This window comes from Populus alba, chromosome 11 (assembly GCF_005239225.2).
Source record: "Populus alba chromosome 11, ASM523922v2, whole genome shotgun sequence".
Taxonomy (NCBI): Eukaryota; Viridiplantae; Streptophyta; class Magnoliopsida; order Malpighiales; family Salicaceae; genus Populus; species Populus alba.
Window position 1 is genome coordinate 5,898,306 of NC_133294.1, and position 21,285 is coordinate 5,919,590.

The 21,285-nt window shown below is 33.9% G+C and overlaps 5 protein-coding genes across 6 annotated transcripts; 4 read left to right on the forward strand and 1 right to left on the reverse strand.

Annotated features, from left to right (window-relative positions):
- The first annotated feature begins 557 nt into the window (after positions 1-557).
- LOC118051892 (protein IQ-DOMAIN 9) lies at positions 558-3,593 on the forward strand. Of its 2 annotated transcripts, none has more exons than XM_073412500.1 (6): positions 558-751; positions 1,388-1,488; positions 1,753-1,920; positions 2,031-2,258; positions 2,672-2,785; positions 2,881-3,593. In XM_073412500.1, exons 2-6 carry the CDS (start codon positions 1,414-1,416, stop codon positions 3,232-3,234), a joined length of 939 nt encoding a protein of 312 aa, XP_073268601.1. In that variant the 5' UTR covers positions 558-751; positions 1,388-1,413; the 3' UTR covers positions 3,235-3,593. The 2 variants fall into 2 exon arrangements, with proteins under 2 accessions (XP_073268601.1, XP_034918549.1); XM_035062658.2 differs by having other exon boundaries at positions 559-751; positions 1,376-1,488.
- Positions 3,594-6,510: 2,917 nt separating this feature from the next.
- On the forward strand, positions 6,511-10,001 carry LOC118051799 (nudix hydrolase 15, mitochondrial). Its single transcript, XM_035062524.2, has 4 exons — positions 6,511-6,909; positions 7,720-7,862; positions 9,265-9,384; positions 9,465-10,001. The coding sequence occupies exons 1-4, from the start codon at positions 6,624-6,626 to the stop codon at positions 9,687-9,689; spliced, it is 774 nt and encodes a 257-aa protein (XP_034918415.1). The 5' UTR covers positions 6,511-6,623; the 3' UTR covers positions 9,690-10,001.
- Positions 10,002-10,442: 441 nt separating this feature from the next.
- LOC118051798 (magnesium-chelatase subunit ChlI, chloroplastic) lies at positions 10,443-12,621 on the reverse strand. Its single transcript, XM_035062523.2, has 3 exons — positions 12,339-12,621; positions 12,041-12,156; positions 10,443-11,700 (listed from the first exon to the last, which is right to left on the reverse strand). Exons 1-3 carry the CDS (start codon positions 12,430-12,432, stop codon positions 10,648-10,650), a joined length of 1,263 nt encoding a protein of 420 aa, XP_034918414.1. The 5' UTR covers positions 12,433-12,621; the 3' UTR covers positions 10,443-10,647.
- Positions 12,622-14,847: 2,226 nt separating this feature from the next.
- LOC118051883 (uncharacterized) lies at positions 14,848-17,869 on the forward strand. Its single transcript, XM_073412237.1, has 7 exons — positions 14,848-14,911; positions 15,172-15,298; positions 15,666-15,854; positions 16,014-16,829; positions 17,150-17,341; positions 17,414-17,551; positions 17,725-17,869. Exons 1-7 carry the CDS (start codon positions 14,848-14,850, stop codon positions 17,867-17,869), a joined length of 1,671 nt encoding a protein of 556 aa, XP_073268338.1.
- A 605-nt stretch (positions 17,870-18,474) lies between these two features.
- Positions 18,475-20,998, forward strand: LOC118051843 (uncharacterized protein At4g18490). The gene is made up of 7 exons (XM_035062588.2): positions 18,475-18,669; positions 18,772-18,949; positions 19,092-19,159; positions 19,247-19,286; positions 19,417-19,590; positions 20,258-20,545; positions 20,636-20,998. Exons 1-6 carry the CDS (start codon positions 18,578-18,580, stop codon positions 20,387-20,389), a joined length of 684 nt encoding a protein of 227 aa, XP_034918479.2. The 5' UTR covers positions 18,475-18,577; the 3' UTR covers positions 20,390-20,545; positions 20,636-20,998.
- Positions 20,999-21,285: the final 287 nt, after the last annotated feature.

Here is a 21,285-nt window from a genome sequence, read left to right on the forward strand (position 1 = left end):
TAAAAATTCAACTCGAGAGTTGATCTGGGTTACAAGTCAGGAGAGTAGACAAAAAAAAAAAAAAATTAAAATGACATATTTTTTGACAAAAAATTAAAAAAAAATCAACTAATTGATGGTCGGGTTATGGCTGGGTTAACGGGATCCAAAGGCCAACCTTGGTTTTAACCAAGAGGTGGGTTTTTTTTTTTTTTTTTGGATAGGTTCAAACCTTAGTTTAACCGAGTTGATGGCCAGCTGGTCCAAGTTTTAAAACAATCCAAACAAGAAAATTTAATTTTTAAAATCAATAGAATTTGAAAAAAAAAAAAAAAATTAAGAGGCAATTAAATAACCATCTACCATTTTATCAAACCTTGTCATAGTTTGTTCACCTGCCACTGCTAGCCTTCTATTGTTGAATTATTCAAACCCAAAAAAACACAGCAGCCAACATTACACCACCCACATAGGACAAACAACATGGTAGTTGTTGAATCCTTGATTGGACAATGGGATTTTATGAAATTGTTTCTATTTACAAATTTGTCAAATATTTGCTGGTGAACGTTTTTGGATAGGAAAATAAAAAATGCTGGCCATGGGGCCATAGGAATCCATATTTCATCACCCACTTTTATTCTTGCTTTTTCTTTTTCTTTTTCTTTTTCAGGGTTTTGCTTCTTCTTTACTACAAGTACTATTGTCACCACCACCTTTGCTTTCCCACGAAAACTTGACTGCCCATTTCCATACAGTACTGGCTTCTCAGGTATGCCTTACATGCCAAGATTTTATGTTTGTGTTTTCTCTTTCTGAAACAACTCTTCTTTGGGCTTTGACTTTTAGATTGACCAATGTGATTTGAGAATTCCATTTGTTGACAATGAAAGATGGGGTGAGATCTGGATGTTGTAGTTTCTGTTGAACTCATTTGTCTCAATCAGATTTTTTTTGAATCTAGTTGTTGCTTAATGTGATTAAGAATTAAAAACTAATGAGTTTGTTGTTCAAGAGAGGAATTGTTTCTGGGATTCTACTTCTTTGTTGGTTGGGAAAGAAGAGGAATTGAATGTTTGTTGCAAGGTGATGAGATGGACTAAGCTATAATATTTTGAAAATCTGCAGTTAGTTTCCATGATCAATTGGTTGTTTTACTATATGAACTCAAATTTCCTTTTGAGAGGTAGAACAGTCAGTCAGATGCTAACATTTTCAATACTGCAGTATTTTATACAATTTTGTTTCCTTTATTGTTTTTTATGGCTTTGTATGTCTCCCAGTTCAGTTTCACTCATGAGTGTATATTTGGTTAACCAAGAAATGGATGTTTTGAATGCTATGTAACTTTTGCAAAATGTACAAAATGCTGATGCTGCTTATATTTTACCGCCAGGTTTATGTTAAGTTCGAAGCAGACATCTGACTTCTACAATGGGTTCTGGAGATTGGTTTAAGACAATAATTAGCATAAAGAAAGTGAAGGATGACAGCTCAAAACAAGCAAAGGTATTGAATCATCCAAAGTTAATCTGCTGTAACTATATTTTGCTCCTTATTTATATTTTCATATTGAATCCAGATTCCTTACTCTATTGAGGTTTATTGTAATCTGGCCATTCAATTCTTTAATTGTAAACAACTGCTGATTCAAGATTATTTCAAGGCAGATATGGTCATTGTTGGAATTGTTGTTGTTAGGATGATGGCAAAGAAGTTTTTTCTTTTTTGATCTATTAGATGTTACCACATCTGTTCCTGCAATCTGAACAGGGGTCTTCAACTTCTGCAAAATCAAATGGCTTCAAATGGAAGAACAAGCTTCAAAAAGAATCTGCAAGCTTTGCAAATGGTTCCAATAGGGCCAATCCCAGATTTCCTGACATGCCAGTTGAGGATTTGGCTGCCACTCGGATTCAAACGGCATTCAGGGCTTACAGGGTATGTCCATTGTCTGTACTACATGTGCAACCCATGGATATGCATATAAATGGAGAGAGATGCACATATGAATGTGGAATTGTTCATTAAATCATTCCCTGATGATGCAGGCTAGGAAAACTCTTCGCTGTTTGAAAGGTAAAGTGAGATTACAGATCATCACCCAGAATTATTCTTTCAAAAAGCAAGCTGCAACTACTTTGAACTACCTTCACTCATGGAGCCAAATACAGGCCCAGATTAGAGCCCGTAGACTCTTTATGGTTACCGAAGGCCGGTTAAGGCAGAAGAAATTAGAGAATCAACTAAAACTTGAGGCAAAGCTTCACGATCTGGAGGTTAGAAAAAAAACATTAATGCGTATATTGTCAATCAAACTAAAACTGATTTTCTTTCACATCGATGCAGAGTTGATGGATGTTGTAGTTATGTAGGTCCTTCTGTTTTCCGTAAGGGAAGGCTCATGTAGAACTATTATATGGAGTCGCATTTGTGGAACTTTGGGTCCTTTAAGACTTGCCACACTTCGCAGTTTTGAGATTGTTCATATGTCTACAATGTAACAGTCATGTGCGTCCCGTTGAGTGTAAAAAAATAATGATGAAGGTCACTTAATTTCTCTTTTATTAGGAATCGAATGTTCAAACTTTATTTGCTGGCTTTATTGTGTTGATGTCCATAAATTATTCTACGCTCCACTTACCATACGAGGCCATATTTCTCTAAGAGTACTAGTTGAAACGAATGACAGGTTGAATGGAGTGGTGGCTCTGAATCAATGGAGAAAATCCTTGCAAGAATACACCAGAGGGAAGAAGCAGCAGTTAAGCGGGAACGAGCAATGGCATATGCCTTTTCTCATCAGGTATTTCAAATTCTGAAGTGTTGATTTTTCATTATAGTATTCTGGAAGGGACAAAAACAAAATGGAAATCACCATAAAAATCCCATGAAATACAGTGGAGGGCCAGCTACGGTCATGACCTTGGGGTGGTTAATTATGAACTTGGGAAAGCTAATTGGGGCTGGAGTTGGAAGGAACGTTGGATTGCTGCTCGACCATGGGAAAGCCGTGTCGCCGCCATGTCTGTTAGTCCAAAGAAAATGAAGAGCAGGCAGGCTAATAAGGTTGACGAAACGACAAAGTTGCCAACCAGAAAAACACCAGTTTCATCTAAACCATCATTATTTAACGGGAAAGGAACTCCAACGGCGCAGAGATTATCTTACCCGCCAGCTGAAAAAAGGGTTTCACTTGACGGAAGCATTAAATCTGATGCAGCAAACAATAAACGTGAACAGTTGGTATCTTAATGCGAAGCAAAAGTATAGATCGGAAGGGCTTATTCTATTTTCGGCCATTTTTGTTTCAGATAAGAAAACTCATTACTGATGTTTTATAAGGAGTGATGTGATAGTGAAATGCTTTTGCATAGAGCACAGAAACTGTAGATCAGGCCTGCATTTGTGAATGACAATTATCATTCTTCTTCATCTTTTTTGTTCTCCTTGATGTGTTTTTACTTTCTCGATTTTGAAACTTCATACGTATTTGTGGTGTAAATAGACAGAATTTTCTTGGTGGTGAATCCATGATGTATTTTTAGAAATCTTATCATTCTTCAGTTGCTCTGTAAAGTTCCTCACCGTTAGTTATTGTCACTTTTTGAGAATCCTTGTGCTGCGAGAAACCTTTGCATCTTTCATTGCAGTTCATTTTCGCTACATTACTGGTGCAATTCATTCTTATAGTTGGATGGCTGGTTTTCTATAGTTCTTCATGAAGAATCATCTCAATCTAAAAGCTTTAAGCTTTTAAGGTGAGGTCCTAAGATATAATTTATATTATTCTTTAAAACACTTTCTTAAGTGAAAGCTCTTTGGACTTGAAACTTGCATATGCTCATTTTACCATGTGTTTAATTTTTATTAAATAAATAGAGATGATGAGATTCGAACTCGTGACCACTTGGTCACCAAGGCTCTGGTACCATGATAAAGAATCATCTAAACCTAAAAGCTTAAGTTTTTAGGTGAAGTTTTAGGACATAATTTATATTATTCTCTAATAGTTCTGTCATAAATGGAAGTTGTCAATAAGCTCATCTTTTTGGTTTGAAAAGTTGGTTGAGGTTCTGCATATTACATTCTTTCTCAAGTGCCAAGATTCTTTGTCAGCAGTTTTATTTTTACTTGGTGCTGTACCTGTGTTTTGGGAAATTTTGAATATTTTTTTTTTTTGCTAAAATTGAGTGCGGTTTGTACTTTTTGGATCGTTTTGATGTGCTAATATCAAAAATAATTTTTAAAAAAATAAAAAAAATTATTGACATGTATTTCGGCATGAAAAGTTATTTGAAAAGCAACCGTTACTACACTGCCAAACAAGCTGAGAAAAATGATGTTCAACTCGGCAACAACATCAGAAGCACATTGCTTGGACTGGTGCCTTGGTAAACAAGTCCAGCTAGTATTATGGCGTGCATAGCACTGGTGTGTTTTGATTTTCAATAGTAGAGGATAGGCTGATATGGGGCGATAATTCTTTCATTTATGGTGCTGGATCGGTAACAAGAAAAAGGAAATTCACTTGGTTTTGGTGGTTCATGAGATTTATGATTGCACCCTTTTGCTGGCTTCTTGAAAAAATTTAGGCCACCTTCCTTACCGGCCTCAGTTTCTTGCTTTATAGCTTCCATCAATTCAAAGATTTACAATAATGGTTATTTTTAAATGTTTTTTTTTAATTTTTAAAAATATATTAAAATAATATATTATATTATTTTTTAAAATTTATTTTTAATATCATTACATCAAAATGATTTAAAAATAAAAAAACAAATTAATTTGAAGCAAAAAAAATATAAATGTTTTTTTTAATTTTTATAAGAATTCAAATTGATTACTATGGAGAATAAAATGACATCAATAAACCAGTTATTTTAATTTGTAGAGAATAAAGTATTATTTAAAATTTTAAATTAAACTTGAAAATAAAAAAATACATCAATAAGTTACGCTGTTTCCAACAATTTAACCTATTGAATTACACTGTTGAAAATAATATAATCTATGTGGTTGTGTTATTCCCAATAATACAAGTCATTAAGGAAAAAAAAAATCTTTGTAGACTATTCTTCTCAAGAAAAAAAATTGAAAAAGTTATTTTGAAAAAAAATAAAAAAAATTAAAAGATTTTTTTTTAAATAATTTTTATAAGAATTCAAGAGAATAAATAATTACAACATTAAAATACAAAAATTAATTATTATTGTTGTTGTTGTTGAAAGATATATAATAAAGTGAGTTCTCAATCAACCCTTATATCTCTAATTTTTCAATTTAATTTTTAAATAAATAATATTTTATTAATAAGTCCTTACATATACACACACTTTTTATCCAAACAAATTGAAAAGTTATATGACTTGTAAATAATGTATTTTGATATAAAAAATGCCCATTTTTCTATTTTAAATATTGCCTCCAATAAGTTCTTCCGTATATAATTGTACTTATTATGTTTTTAAGATAAAAAATATTGCCAATTTGATTGTACTTATTATCTTAAATCATAATAAAACATGTTTGTCTCATGTTTCTAAGATACCATAGATATTTGTTTTTCTATAAAAACAATTAGCTAAAATTGTGATATGTCATTCAAATTAACTGGAAATTTTCAAGTGAATTACATATGATTTTTTATATAAACTACAAAAATTAAAGACATAATTGATATAATTATCTATATAAAAACTTATCGAAAATAATATTTACAATATATAAGACGATGGTGCTTTTGTTTTTGCGAAATGGCCGCACTTTTTAAAATATTTAATTTTTTATCTTAAATTAATATATTTTTATATTGTTTTGATATTATAATATTAAAAATAAAATTTTTAAAAAATATTAGTTTGATGCATTTTCAATTAAAAATATTTTAAAAAGCTACTACTATAATATACACTAAACTGAAATTTTTTTTTTTCATTTTTTCGTATAAATATAAGAATAATCAAGACATTGTTCTTTGTTTTTTGGTTTAGAATTTCTATACCTATCATGATAAGTTTAATAAAAAATAAAAAATTTCTAATAAAAAAAGTATTGTTCATCAAAATAAAAAAAAATAACAAAAATAATTTTTTTTTCTAAAGAAACAATTTTTGTCTTAAATTTATATTATATGAATTCTTTAAATTGCCTTAATTATGTATTTAAAAAAACCATGATGTTGAAAAAAAAAAATCATGTTTTTGGTCAATAATAAAATGTATAATTAAGAGGGTAAAATTTTAACTAAATAAATACATTTTTAATTTTATAATTTCAATAATGAAAACTTTTGTAAAATGGCTTCAATATTTGTTCCAAATCAAAATTATTTGTTTTGCATTTTTGTTTTTGTGGTGACACTGGATTTTTTTTAAAATTTTAATTTTTTTTTGTAGTTTTATATATGTATTAATATAAAAATAATTTTTTAAAAAATATAATTTTAATATATTAAAAAAATATTTTAAAAAACTCCCTGATATAAACATTATATAAATTAAACCTAAAAAACAATAGCTCCTTACTTTAATTCATTGTAGCAATAATCACAACCAAAGCAAAGCTAATCCTCCATAATTTCTTTGTTAAGAACAAAGCTATTACTATCTTCTCCACTGCATAAAGCACCAACCTTTACAGTCATGGATTCTTATGGATCCCAAAGGCTTGTGGCTTTAGCCCAGCAGCTTCGCTTCTACAAGCCACCCTCTCCATCACCAGATGAAATTGAAGAGCAAAACATCGAGGAAAGTGCAGGTAAAGTTGTTTCCCAAGTGGGTTTTCAAGAATCTGCAACCTCAATTTTTAAAGACCCTGAAAGGTTTAGACCCAAAAGAGCTGCTGTTTTGGTCTGCATCTTTGAAGGTGATGCTGGTGAATTTCGTGTTATTTTGACTAAGAGATCCTCCAGATTGTCTTCTCATTCAGGTTTGTGGATTTTCTTTCTTATGAGAATTGGAGTTTTTGAATGCTGTTTGCTTGCTGAATTTTTTTTTTTAATTTTTCTTTAGCTCTGGGGATTTGTTGTCAATTCAGTTGAATGGTTTTCGTGGCTGGCTGACTTTTGGATGCACTTTATTTGGTGGGATGCATGGGCCAAGATTTTCATTTCTTTTTTAATTCATGATAAGAAATAGAGTTTAAGGGCAATTCACTTAGATAATTTTTCAATGTTGTAGTTTTTGCATAATGTAGTTGATAGTAACTTCTCTTAAATGATACTTCTCAACTTGAGTGGTTAGACTGGATAGAGATAGGACTAAGACCGTGGAAGATAAAATGTATTGAATCTGATTGCTCTCTTTTGAGCTTTTCTCCCAAGTTCAAATTATTTGAACTCATCTCGGCTGAGTTATTATATACTTAAACAAATGCTAAAACCCAGAAAGGTTTAAAATTTGAATCATTTTGTCTCTTTCATGCAACGTTGAAGGAATCAAATAGAGCAAAAGTTGTTGAACTCAATTGAACAACATCTCGATGTATTTGATAAAACTTTGAGAAAAAATTTCAAAAACTTAATGATTCACTAGAGAGGTTAAGGTAGTGGGACAATACGAGTCTTGTATTATGCAAAGCTATTGGTTATCATTTGCTAATAAAGACTTGAGATTGAAAATTGCTTTTCTTTTCTCATATTTGTGACTGAGTAGTGAAAATGTAATAGTGGCACTGATGAGAGGTATGGGTGATAGTTGTTGGTTGGTCATTCCACTAAGTGGGTATTTTTGGTTGCAGGTGAAGTTTCATTACCCGGGGGGAAAGCAGATGAGAGAGATAAGGATGATTTTGAAACAGCAACAAGAGAGGCAAAGGAGGAAATTGGGTTGGATCCCTCACTTGTGGATGTTGTTACCGTTCTTGAACCATTTCTGTCTAAGGTATGAAAAGGGTACTTGTTATGTTCTTGACATTTATGGTGGACTTTCCTTCTTTCTATGGATTATGATTTCTGCTGATTTCCATACTATTTCATTTGACCGATTAACCTGTATGATTGTCTCAAAATTTGCTTGGAATGGGGGAGTTATTCTTGTAATACTGGTTGGCAATTTGTGGTTTAGACCACCTCTGACCTTGTGGAATGAAATGTGGACAAACACAAGATTACCAGCAGGAATTAGAGTCCAAAACCTTGATGAATCTTGTGATTAGCCCCTGTCATTGAGGGGTAAATAGTGAAATTTCTTCTCTTTACTCTTATTAGGTGTTTGGAGGGGGGGGGGGAAGGCTGGTTTGTATCAATAAGGATGTGAGTGGCAGAAATTTCATGGGCTCGTAAAGATTTTCCAGGCAGGACTTATTTCCACTTTTACTTCTTTTCTTTTTTGATAAATGAAACCTTCATTGATCAAGAAACAACTTGGCACATGATATGATCCTAATTACAACAATCATAGTACAAAGAGACAACTAAACAAGAAGCAAAAACAATTAACTGACAAATATCTGAAAATCTAGTACTTGCAGCAACCTCTTTCAGCAGCTTAGACCTGGTCAACCACCTGTTTTTCACAACTTGAATAATGATTTACCACATGATGTTTTGACATTTCCTAGAAAATGTCACCCACCACTATTCTTCTTATAAGTGGTCTTGATAATACCTCTTCTCCCCATGTTAGTATGTCAAGCTGGTTGGCCTTGCATATCTGAAATAAATTATTTTATAACTGTCAAAGAATAGGTAGTCAATGAATGTTTCAATTAATAAGTTTAACTTATCATATCTGGAAGTTATGAAGATGATGCTAGAATGCTTCCTAGACTAGACTGGCAAACATGGATGCACATAATGGAATTTTAATTTTTTCATAATCCAGACTGTCATTCATCATTTATGTATCATGAAAGTCTTTTGAAAGTTTAGTGGCTCCTTGCTATTGTACTTCTTGCTTTCTTCTTTGACCATAACAAGTTTTTTTTTCTAAAGTCAGGGTATGTGAGGTGAACCTCCTAACCGTGAGATTTGAGAAGAGTGCAAGAGGATTCATCTGTTAGCTATCTAGCTATTTTCACTGTTATCTATCTAGCTATTTTCAGTTATGCAACCGTGATAATCAACATGAAATGGTGATGTAGTCATCTTTTGTTTTAAAATCAATATCAATGTGATACTCTGTTGATAGCTATGATATGTGCATGATATACAGATTGCTTGGGTCTGTATGGGTGATGTATAGCATTTTAGTTGTCTGATAAATGTGTCTGTTAGACATTAAAGAAAATTAAGCTGCTGTTGTCTTTATTTTTCTGTTTTAGCAATGATTGCTTTTCTTGCAGCACCTCCTCAGAGTAATTCCTGTTATAGGCATCCTCTCCAATAAGAAGGCATTCAAGCCCACTCCAAATCCTGCTGAAGTGGAAGCAATATTTGATGCTCCCTTGGAAATGTTCATCAAGGTTCACCTCTTTCACTTTAATTAGTTGACTTAATCATTCGGTTTCTTTAAAAAGAATATGAAATCAAATGTTTTGTTCAGGATGAAAATCGACGAGTAGAGGAGAGTGAATGGATGGGAGAAAAGTATCTGATTCATTTCTTTGACTACGAAACAGAGAATAAAAAGTATTTGATATGGGGTTTAACTGCTGGGGTTTTGATTAAAGCTGCTACGGTGGTCTTCCAACGGCCACCAGCATTTATGGAGCAGAATCCAAGGTTCAAGTTTCCTGAAGGTGCAAATAAAGATATGGTGATGCGTTGAATTATTCAGGAAAAATATTGTTGGGTTGTACTCAGATTCTTGGAATAATCTTCCTTCTGCGATAAAACCCCTCACAACCCACGCCTCTTGAAAAATATTGTTAGTTTTATCAAATTTATGTGCTAAATAGTTTTGTGGGTAGATAAGCAGAATGTGTTATGTCTTTTAGGCAATTGTAAATTGGGGAGACTGATTATTCTGGAGGGAAGGAGGTAAATAGATCAAATTGCCACAAATTCTTTATGGAGTAAATTGCAGTTGTCTCCTTCAACCTCAGTTCCGTTGAATGACTTAAAGTTTTTCAGTAGCTTAGTCCTTGCTTGAACTCATCCCATTTCCCAGCACAAAAGCTTAGTGCACCTAATGCCTGCTTATGTTGACTTGGCCCTTTAACGGTAGCGTTGAAGAAGCTTGTTGTGTATTTGCAGGAATCTTAAACTGCTTGCCTCTCTACAAATAAGACCCTTGTTTTTCATAGATGCTTTGGGGAACATGTTCCTTGTCCAAGTGTTGTGAATTTCTGGTTTGCATGGTTTGACGTTTTAGTAATTGATATCAAGATTCATGGTTTCACGTTTTCGTAATATACTTCAACAAATGGAATGCATGGTTTGACTTTTTCGTAATTGATATCAGGATTCATTCGAATAAACCTAGAGAAAAGCACGAGTCTCTGAATTTCATTTTCCAGGGATGTGTGAGACAAACATTTTGGCAACTCTTGTACAAAAAGCATATGTAACCACAGAAGAGTATGAGAAGAGTAGCAGAATATACAGGCATAGCATATTCTCTTCAATTCGATACAAAATCCTCAATAACATAGGGTGCAACAGATGTCCCTTTATGTAGAACATGTAACAAGGGTATCGTGAGAAGGCAACATGATAAAAAGAGAAAATATAATTATAGGAACTGTTACAAAAATCACAGAAATGTAATTCTAAAATTACTGCCATCAGCTAAAAACCTCATAAAATTTCTCAATGACAAGTAAACCTGAGTCAATTGACTCCAATGGATCCTTCCGAAGACGATGTCTCAAACAATTGGGGATGACAGTAGCAATATCTTCTGCGGTTACTTGATCCCTACCCTTCAGGGCAGCAAGGGATTTTGCAGCTCTATTTGTCACGATGTCTCCTCTCAATCCATCAACATTAAGCTCTGCACAAACCTTAGAGATTTTAACCTTCAGATCATGATCTATCTGTACAGATGAAAGACAAGCCCTAGCTGAGGCAATTTGTTGCCGGAGTTTCTCTTGCTCTGCCTTGTAAGAATGACGAAATTCCTTTGGATTTTTGTCAAATCGAGCTCTCTCTTCCACAATTTTCACTCTGAGCTCTGCATCCCTTACAGTTCCCACTTGTGCATGCATTCCAAATCTATCTAGTAGCTGTGGCCTTAGCTCTCCTTCTTCAGGATTACCAGAACCAATCAAAATAAACCTTGCAGGATGTGAAATCGAAATACCCTCTCTCTCCACTGTGTTCCATCCTGATGCAGCTGAATCTAATAGAACATCCACTAAGTGATCATCCAAAAGATTAACTTCGTCAACATAAAGAATCCCTCTATTAGCTTTAGCAAGAAGACCAGGCTCAAATGCCTTTACCCCTTCGGTAAGAGCCTTTTCGATGTCAATTGTCCCACAAACCCTATCCTCCGTTGCTCCCAATGGCAAATCAACCATGTTAATATTGGCCATGACAACAGCGAGATCCTCCCCTTTCACGACACTCTCCCTGACTTCAATACCCATAGACTCTGGATCTTCTGGATCTGAATTATAGGGGTCACCAGCAACTACCTTAATTTCAGGAAGTAAATCAACCAAGGACCTAACAGTCGTGGACTTCCCCGTTCCTCTATCACCCATGATCATGACACCTCCAATCCTAGGATCAATCACATTTAACAAAAGGCATAATTTCATCTCATCTTGCCCTACTATTGCAGCAAATGGATACACTGGTCTCTGGTTTTCTTTCGAAGCAAGCTTCTGGGCCTATCAAAAGTACAGCAATTCATATAACCTTGCTAAGCACATTCTCTTCAACATAATGCTTTCTTCTAGAAGTATAATTTTCACTTTCACCAAGCCTTACAAGTGATACATTGTTTAGAGATCATAGGAGATCAACTAATTAACAAAATTAATCTTTCAAAATAAACATGTAAATTAAACCAAGTTCTCAAATCTTATTCAAACACTTCACAACTTTTCGACATAATAAAATATAAAACCAAGCAAAGAAAAGAACAACAAAGTTCTAATCTGATCTCAATATAGCATATGATAACAGGAATTAATTTGGAAATGAAAAGGCAAGAATAGAAAAGCTTACCTCCTCAACAGAGCCAATGTCTGTTGCAACACAGGCGACTGCAACCTGAAACGGAGGCCTCCCTTTCTTACCCACAAGACCAATCCCTCCATAATACTCCCTCCCAAAACTCAGCCCTGCAAAAACCCACCAGCTGTCTTAACTAAAAACCATAAAAAAACTCACAAACTATATAATCTAAACACAAAGAGACCATAAAAAAAAAGAGGTGGGTCAATCCCAAATGCACTTAAATCTTGAAATATAAAGAAAAGTTTCTGAATTTTGAAGAGGAAAAATGAAGCGGGGTTTAATGTACCTGAGGAGGTTAAGGAGAGAGAAGGAATGGAAGGTTTGGAGAAGGGTCTATATGCCAAAATTGCAGCGGAAGAAGTTCCTAGTATAGTTGCCATTTGCAACTGAATTTTGGACTTCTACTGGACCTTTTACAGCAGCAGCTTCACATTTGGTTTTCTATTGGTCTGTTAGGTTGACGATAAAAGGATACATAGATTCAGGCATATCTACTTTGCTCCTTAGAGGCCTCTGTTTTGTCAGTCAGCAGATTTTTTTTTCCCTTCATTCTAAAGGAAAAGTAGAAAAGGAAAAAAATGAATTTTGCTGATTTATGAAAAAGAATTCCCAAAGAAAATGTGTTGAGAGTAATCTGAATTTGTATAGTTTATTTCATCCTCAGAATTTTAATGTATATAGCTTTGCCCCTTCTATTTCTTAGTTCCTCATTTATACCTATTTATACACATTAATTTATGCTGCTGCTATATTTTAAGAAATGTTTTGATATTTAATTAAAAGTTTTGTTATGATATTAGTTCATGTTAGCAATTTTTTAATTCAAAATCAGAAGTTATAATAATTAGATGATATGAATTTATTTCTTTTTTCTTCTAGATATATTCTAACCTCAATTAAATATTCTACGAGTTTGATATATATATATATTCAGAATTACCCATTTTTTATTAAATCAAACTACCACTGATTACTAATAATTAATATTCAAGAGGCATTTTTTTTTATTTTGTTAATTTTGTTTAGAAAGAATGCATTGAACAAATATTGTTGAATTGTGCATTGCCCCGTATTCTTTTTAGATCCCTTAATCTTGTTGAAGTCCCTAAAAGCCTAATAAGATCATTTTTTTAAACACAACAATTTTTTTACCCCGTTTAGCTGTGGGCTGTATTTTTGTAAAATTTAAATTAATATTTTTAGATTATTTTGATATACTGATATTAAAAATAAATTTTTTAAAAAATAATAAAAATAATATTTTAATATATTTTTAAATAAAAAATATTGGTTTGTACTTTCTCGTACTTAAATTTTTTTTCTACTTAACAAATTTTATTTGGTTGGATTCATTAATAATTTTTTTTTATATATATTGGGATTGATATTATTATGATTTTATTGTATTTGAAGGGTGAAAGTAGGGAGGCAAAGTCTATTCATATCTATTAACCCCATAAAAAATACATAAAAATGATTTTTCCCTAAAAATAAAAAAAAATCTCACGAAAATATTATCGAAAATAATAGTATTATTTAAGAGAAAGAGTTACATCTATAATCAACCATCCAATCAAATAAAAATTATAAAGTAATAAGAAATTTCAGGGGTTTATTGCTAAACTCAAGAAGATTAGAGACTGACCTGTCATTTTGAGATAAAAATCTTTTTTGAGTTTTAGGACAACGATACAAAAAGTCTTTTAAATACAAAAAACAATTTAAATATTCAATCACATCAAGAAACTTCCAGCCTATTTTAAGATTAAAGGAAAAAATATAAATTAATTGTTTTGAATGTTTTTATATCTGTTACAAAATAATTTTAATATATATATTTTTAAAATATTTAAAAAAATAACTGTGCTATGATATCGCGAGCCTCATTTGCAGCCACTGAAATTATATAAGAAAGACGACCTTCTGAATTGTATTCGTAACAGCCATTACTAAGCTTGTAAAGCTCAAGTACACTACAATTTTTTTAAAAAGAAATCAAACAAGCAATCTGTTTGAGTTACCATCCATCGACAGTACTAAACGGCATGTCGTGTGAACCTTCTCAATTACTCCTTGAACGACGTGTTGTCAAAGTATTCTTCCACGTGTCACCATCAGACGTGAGAAGGAAGTAAAAATCTAGCCGTTCATGCAAAGTGTAATCAGACGGACGTCAGTCGTCGCTCGTTCATTCCCGCCTATTCGATGTCCAACCCCTTATAAAGACCAGGCACATTCAAAAGGCTGAAAAATTCTCGCTCAACGGAGACTACAGGTTCCGCTCTCCAATCTCAAAATCTGTTAATATTTTCTCGCGAACCAAACATCAAGGCATCTCTCTCTCTCACTCATAGTTTTTGTATTTGATCGATTTTTATAACTAATTTTGACGGAATCACGATCTCATTTTCTATCTCGGTGTTGTTTCGATGATTGGAATGAGATGCTTTCCTTGTTTTTTCGTTTATGATTCTTTGCTCAAATTAGGTTATGCAATATTTTTGTGCTTATCGTTTTGTAGTTTATGGTTTGATTTTGCATCTTACTTCAGTAATTCTCTGCTTCTCAGCTTTAGGTTAGAGTTTCACTCATTAATTAGTTTTATTGCAAGCAGAATCGTTAAAATTGATTAATTGTTACTAAATTAGGTCATGCAATATTTTTGTGTTTATTTTGTTAAATTTAAACTTTTTCTTTCTTTGTTTTTTCTTTTTTTACTGATTTATGGACATATTTTTTTGAACATTCAGTTTTCTGGCATATTAATCATTGACAACAGTTTAATCATTTTGCAGATGGCAGAGTCGGAGAAGAAAACTTCATCATCAATTGATCCGAAAGAGAAAAAGTCGTTGTTCGGTAATCTCTTTGTTACACCGTATTCATACTATGCACTCTAGAGTAGTCATAGTGAATGTCATTGATAGGCAGTGCAGATATCTTCATTGTTCTACGAATTTTACCTAGTTGTAGAGTAGTTGTTGATATTTAAGCATTGTGATAAAACTAGTGGTCTTTGAATAGGCCATTAGCAGTCAAATGCTGCGATTGTGTTGATTTCTATAAGATTGTTTCTCTCATGCTCTGGATAGTGAGATCCTAGATTATCTTTGAAGCAGATGTTGACATTGGAAATGAGTTCCTTGGCTCCTGGAAATCAATGCCAGCTATGGATGATGACAAAATGGATTTTGGCTTTGACACAGTTTCCAGTGGCAAGAAAAAGGCATTTAACTTTGGGAACTTGTAAGTGCTTTTAAAAACCTCAAGCATAGAATTTCTCTTATTGAATCCATATATCTTGCTGTAAAATCTTGCCTTCTGTTTTATGACTCGAAATATTTTACTCTGATTCTGGCCATTATCTGAGTTCAACTCTTATAAATATTTCAAGTTCTTTGAACCTATTTCTATTACTCAGTTGGGTAGATAATATGCAATTATGCTGTTCCTCAGTTAACTTGTTTCACCTCTAAAAAACCGTAAAAACGGCTTTGCAAATTGGTGATAGCTTTGACGCAAATATGCGTTTTTACTAGTCTTACATACTTATTTGGCACATGGACAAGAATATGGTTATGAGTACTAACCTATGGTGCAATATTCTTTTCAGAGATATGAATTTTGATCTGGGTTGTGATTTTGGCAAGTTATCATCCTTCAAAGTTGACATGTCAGACCTTGATTTCCCAATCTCATCCAAAAAGGCTGCAAAATCTAAAGATACATCTGAAGGGGAATCTCCTATGGGTAATAGTCAGAGGAAAAAGGACAGCTTTTCATTCTCTTTTGACTTTAATGAGTAAGTGCGTAACAATCTTTTTGTGGTATTACTAGTCCTCTTATGATAGAGTATTTTCTAGAAGGTATGCCCGAGAATACACAATGAGTTATGGAGTTTGGAACATAATTAATGAATATATATATTGTCAATAAATAATGAATTTGTTTCATAATGCAGGTTGGATAATTTTGATTTTGGTTCAACTTTAAAAAAAGATGAAAAAACTTCCTTGAAGAACCTAGATATCGATGGGGTTGTTTCAGATAGAAGTGTGCGACAAGGCTCCATGGTTAATCAGGCTAGGGGCTCTGATGCAGTTCTTGATGATGGCCAAACTGAAAAGCCTCCAGCATCAGAGAGTGTACCAACCTCAAAGGCTGAGACTATTTTAGGTGGTGGAGGAGGAGACAGTTCTTTGAGTGTCATTTTGCCTTCAATATCAGGAATGAAAGAAGACACAGTTGTGTCACACAGACCAAGAACTTCCACAGAGAAATCAATTTCTGCTACTGCTGAAGAAACAGACCGACAAAGTAGTTCCCCTGAGAGGACAGTGCCAGCTGAGCCATATGCTCTACAAACAACACAGATATTAGCAGTTCAGTCTCTTAGCAAGAATGATTCGACTCAAGATATTGTTTCAAATGTAGAGATAGAAATTGGTTCTCCGATGACAGATGTAGATGTAGAGTCAGGTGCAGAGCAAATTCTTAACGGCAGAACAGTCGATGGTACTGATCCTAGCCATGAAAGTGCACAGCCAAATAATTCAGATTCACTACATCTTACTGGATCAGACAATAATGGAGGTGAAAGCAAAAGGACAGATGGTGGAACCCCAATTGATAATACAGTTGAGGCTGAACCAATGCCTGATGATTCAGACTTTGAAACCAGTTCCATCAGAAGTCTTTCAGGGACAGCACCACAAGAAAACAATACCAGCAAGGATATCCGGAATTCAGCTTCAAAACTTTTGGTTACATTGGCAAGGTTATAAAATATACTCAACCTGTGAATTGTTAACTCTATTAATTAGGATTGTTTTGTCAATATGAATCAAGAAAAATAAGGAACGAAGAATTCCATGTACTATCTCTTGAGCTGCAGTGTGTTTGGAAAATCTAAGAAATACATACTTTGAATTATTGTGGAGGTTGATGTTCTGTGACCTGAAAATATACTGATGAATGTCTTGTAAATGATAAACAGCATAATGTTTTCAGTGTGTAACTGTGTTCATTGAGGATAGACGTAAGGATCTGAAATGAGAAGCTGAGTCGTACTGATGCTTTTCTGTTTACTTAATGTAGCCAATCCGTGGTTGATAAAATGACAATCATAAAGGAGAAAGAATCAAGAGGCGTCTGCTCTAAGATTTTTAGGAGATCCGCTGAACCTGAGCCCCAGCTACATCACCCATCCTCAGAAGGTGTGGAGGTATCTTCATATGGGAGCAAAGGAATTTCTTCCTTGCAATTAATTCATCCAGAAATTGGAAAAAGGTGAGCATGCTTTCTTTGAAACTGCAGTGAAGAAAATTAGTTCAAGGCATTCTCATTTTTTTTTGTCCACAGGCAGGGGTTCACTACAATCGATGCACACTTGGGTAGAAAATTGGTTGGGGATTCAAAATCAGCTTTTAGGGAATTATCAAAAGGTGAACCTACTTTACTGGGAAGTGAAAAGAATGTTAAAACTCTATGCAATATCAGGTGAGGAAAAGTCACTTCTATTCCTGGAATTGTTGAAACATAAACTTCTATTCTTTGATTCCCTGGTGAAAAATCTCTAGTTTTAGAAGCCAAATCAGATTGTATAGCTGTTAACAGAAAAAATGGAATTCCATTGTAGTTTTCAAGTGAGAGTGTCCCTTATATCTCAACAGGGAAAGTATCAACTATGATGGTGGACAAAAAGGCAGCAAGCCAGTTGTTGCTCCAAGAACTCTTGCTGATAAAGAAGTGCCAAAAAGGAATCCTCCTGGGATAGGAAGCAAAATGAACATTAATGACCTTCATAATTTTGGGTGAGACATGCTTTGAAGTTTCTTCAAATTTACCTGCTGAACTTGTTACTCCAGAAAAGGGAATAACTTACAATTTTGGACATGATGATCAAATCAACTATAACTTTCTGAACTAGGTTTTGTGTCATTCAATGAAGATACTCCTTGCATATTTTTCACATTTATGTTCTGGATATTTATTGCTCCCTGGATTGCATGCTTGTATTACTTCACTTAAAGTGTGACCTATAAATTTCTCTTAGGATTTCCTATGCCATGATATTCCATTTGCTGATTATGAAGTCATTTTCTCCTATTTAGAGTTTCTGATACCATTAGTGTTCATACTAGAATGTCATTTGTAGTTCTTGATTATGCACCATAGACAATTGACATGACACCATATTTCACGTGTTGTAATGCACTGATGACAACAAAAAGAAGCTAGTATGATGCCATATAATTTTCTGCATCTTTGCAGGTAACTTGTAGGAAATATCATATTTGCAATATGCTGTGGTGCACTGACAATATCTAAATAACTCAACATGTTGTCAATTATTATTTCTGTATCCTTTCCCTTGACTCGTGGGAAATATCATTTTTCCATTTTAAGCTTTGGGAGATTCTGGGAAATGTTTTCAGTTGTGGAGTTAATCCTTCCGGATTGTCTGGTAAGACAACAAAGTCTAATACCCAGACAAGTGAGAACTCCAGAATTGCGGTTTCAAGCATGGGATTGTTACAGAACTCGAAGATAATTTCTGCTGAAGGGCTTCAAGCTGTGAAAAAGACACCTGATCTTTCTAGCATGAAAAATTCCAAGTATGTTGATGCGAGAGAGCTTCCTGTTCCTTGCTCCTGTTCATTTTATCTAGTGAAGAGTTTGTGATATATCTTTCTGATGAATGCATGCCTTTCAACAAGGACTATGGGAGAAAACAATGGTCCAAATGCTACTCGTGAAAGGGATACCAGTTTTTTCAGGAACTCAGAGAAAAACATGGAAGTAAAGGGAAATAAAGCATCCAAGTCTGTCCTTCCTCTTTCCAATGCTGAGAAAAACACGCCACTGATCACATCTTTGAAGCGTAAAACAAATGAGGTTTTTCTCCCAAATATTGATTACTATGATGAATTTATTTATACTTTCTATAAGATTTGATGACTGTAGCTCAGTTTTAAGCAAAGGTTTATCATTTTTTCTTGTGGTGTATCATGAACCAATATAATATGCACTTTTTCAGGCATTGAATACAGATATAGTGCCATCAAAACCTCTCAAACGTCTCTCTTTGACACCTAGAGAAAGCAGGTTGTGTCAAACTATTGTTTATGATTCTTCCACTCAAGTTACATCTTGTTTTCTGGAATAACACATTCTTTTCCCCCATGCTTGCAGAAACTTTAAGGAATCTCCAAAAAGTATGGTTGAAGATCAGGTGTCCTTTTTTATTTTCACCAAACATGTGGTTTCATATCAGCAATGACTACTAGAATTCATATGGAAGATATGGTTGGTTGAAACATGATTAGGCAATTTCTAACTTCCATTGCTTTAATAATGGCTAGGTTTGTGATCAAGGTAATCAAGGAGCCAGAGTGACCCCCACTGTTCTTTTTGACCATCCCTCCGGACTACAGATTACTGAGGAGGTGAACATGAAAGATGTAGAAATTTCTGTGGCAGCAGAAAATGATGGAAATGTTGAAAAGGCTGAAGCATATGCGAAAGAGCTCGAGGATGTAAGTCAACTGTATATTTATGTTATTTTTGATATCTATACGTGCCTTTGGAACACTAATCAATCCTGAGATTCGAAATTGTTATATTGCAACCATTTTTTATCCCTTTTGAAGAATTGCTCCCATCAATCTCTCCCTTACCCAATGACGCAATGCAGTGGAGAACCATTCAGAACTTGAGTAGGTATTTGGTGTCTTGGAATCAATCATGTTCCGTGGAAGAAGTTTTTTCCTTTTTTTTCCTTGTGTCCTCTCTTGTTACTGTCAGGTAATTTCAAATTCCTAGGCATTTAAACCATGTAAATTGTTAATAAGGCCATATATGGATAAGTTTCACTATTATGGTTCAGAAGGTCAGCTGAACAATGTTTTCACCTTTTATTCTTCACCCTTGGGAACAATATTCACTATCAGTTGTGGTTTCATACGACTTGATAGTTCCCTGTCTGGCTACGATCCATCTTTTTTTATTCAGTAATTAGTTTCCAAAATTGGTTGGCTTTAATATATATTTCTACTTGAGCTCATTGATTGTTGACGAACCAAGCTGGCCTTAAAGAGAATCTCCCTCAATTCCAACATCTGCTCTCTTGTAGTCAATTTGTTTCTTCTTAGGTGTGGCTGTGGAATAACAAAAGAACTAGTGACCTTGCTAATTTTCCTGCAGATATGCAAAATGCTGAAGAAGAAACACGAGGAAGCGAAAGAAATCATGGTTCGAGCTGTTGTGGCCAATAACAGCTTGTTGATGCTTAACCATCCCATGTTTGATGAGAAGATATCCTCTTTTTTTTTATAAGTTACTGGTATACCGTTTTTGTTTCTTTGGCTTTGATTTTATTACTAAAAGGAAGTTTTGTATTCCTTTACAACTGAAAACATGCGCATGGTTGAGAAATTTGCTGCACAGCTGGTGTTGAAATAGCTTCAAATGAAATAGCCAGATCAGTAGAAGGTACACCTCTCTCTTTATCTCCCTTTGTTAGATGTGCACTTAGTAGTTAGATTATGTAACTGATAGTTCAATATGCTGCGCCTATTTCAGGGACAACATATTCTATTTCCTGCTGCTGTTTGGACCATGTTTAACATATCTCAACTTCAAAGCACTTCAATCAGGAAACATAGTAAATACCCCAACTGCGATGCTCCGCTTCCAGGTTCAACGGACTTGACCATCCACGTCTTTAATTTTGCATAATCTTCAAGAATATCCATCCTGTTTGCTTTGCTCAGACCACCCAGCTGGTGGTTGAGCCGCTTGTTTCTTCAGTGCTTCAAAATATATTCATTGATTTAACTGCGCAAGATACTCTAGTTAGATAAGTGTCAATGTAACTGGCGTTGGTTAGATTAGTCATGAGACAAAGGAATGCTGTGTTTGATTGGTTATGACACAAAACTGCCATATCTTCAAAACACCTTCTAGCGGGCAGGACTAAGCCATGTCATTGATGGCTTTGGGTGACTACGAAGGTTCAATTTCCCGCCGGTTGCCCCTTTTCTCTTAGTTTCTTTAATTTTGTTTAATCATTGTCGCAGTCCATAGGTAAAATAAATTTACAAATAGGAACAAGCCATTTTCTCACGAGGTAACGAAGGAAAGACATGTTAGTAAAAGTTTAATTGTTTTTTTAAAAATTAATTTTTTTTCCTGTATTTAGATAATTTTGATAACTTAATATTAAAAATAAA

Excerpts from the sequence above, each read along its gene's own strand:
- LOC118051892 (XM_073412500.1), top strand. The coding sequence starts at position 1,414 with ATGGGTTCTGGAGATTGGTTTAAGACAATAATTAGCATAAAGAAAGTG. Across the intron at positions 1,921-2,030 it reads CGGCATTCAGGGCTTACAGG|GCTAGGAAAACTCTTCGCTG; the intron begins GTATGTCCATTG and ends CTGATGATGCAG. Across the intron at positions 2,259-2,671 it reads CAAAGCTTCACGATCTGGAG|GTTGAATGGAGTGGTGGCTC; the intron begins GTTAGAAAAAAA and ends AACGAATGACAG.
- LOC118051799 (XM_035062524.2), top strand. The coding sequence starts at position 6,624 with ATGGATTCTTATGGATCCCAAAGGCTTGTGGCTTTAGCCCAGCAGCTT. Across the intron at positions 7,863-9,264 it reads TTGAACCATTTCTGTCTAAG|CACCTCCTCAGAGTAATTCC; the intron begins GTATGAAAAGGG and ends CTTTTCTTGCAG. Across the intron at positions 9,385-9,464 it reads CCTTGGAAATGTTCATCAAG|GATGAAAATCGACGAGTAGA; the intron begins GTTCACCTCTTT and ends TGTTTTGTTCAG.
- LOC118051843 (XM_035062588.2), top strand. The coding sequence starts at position 18,578 with ATGGGATTGTTACAGAACTCGAAGATAATTTCTGCTGAAGGGCTTCAA. Across the intron at positions 18,670-18,771 it reads TCTAGCATGAAAAATTCCAA|GACTATGGGAGAAAACAATG; the intron begins GTATGTTGATGC and ends CCTTTCAACAAG. Across the intron at positions 19,591-20,257 it reads ATGCGAAAGAGCTCGAGGAT|ATATGCAAAATGCTGAAGAA; the intron begins GTAAGTCAACTG and ends ATTTTCCTGCAG.
- LOC118051883 (XM_073412237.1), top strand. The coding sequence starts at position 14,848 with ATGGCAGAGTCGGAGAAGAAAACTTCATCATCAATTGATCCGAAAGAG. Across the intron at positions 16,830-17,149 it reads CTTTTGGTTACATTGGCAAG|CCAATCCGTGGTTGATAAAA; the intron begins GTTATAAAATAT and ends TACTTAATGTAG. Across the intron at positions 17,342-17,413 it reads CATCCAGAAATTGGAAAAAG|GCAGGGGTTCACTACAATCG; the intron begins GTGAGCATGCTT and ends TTTTGTCCACAG.
- LOC118051798 (XM_035062523.2), bottom strand. The coding sequence starts at position 12,432 with ATGGCAACTATACTAGGAACTTCTTCCGCTGCAATTTTGGCATATAGA. Across the intron at positions 12,157-12,338 it reads TCTCTCCTTAACCTCCTCAG|GGCTGAGTTTTGGGAGGGAG; the intron begins GTACATTAAACC and ends GGGTTTTTGCAG. Across the intron at positions 11,701-12,040 it reads ACATTGGCTCTGTTGAGGAG|GCCCAGAAGCTTGCTTCGAA; the intron begins GTAAGCTTTTCT and ends TACTTTTGATAG.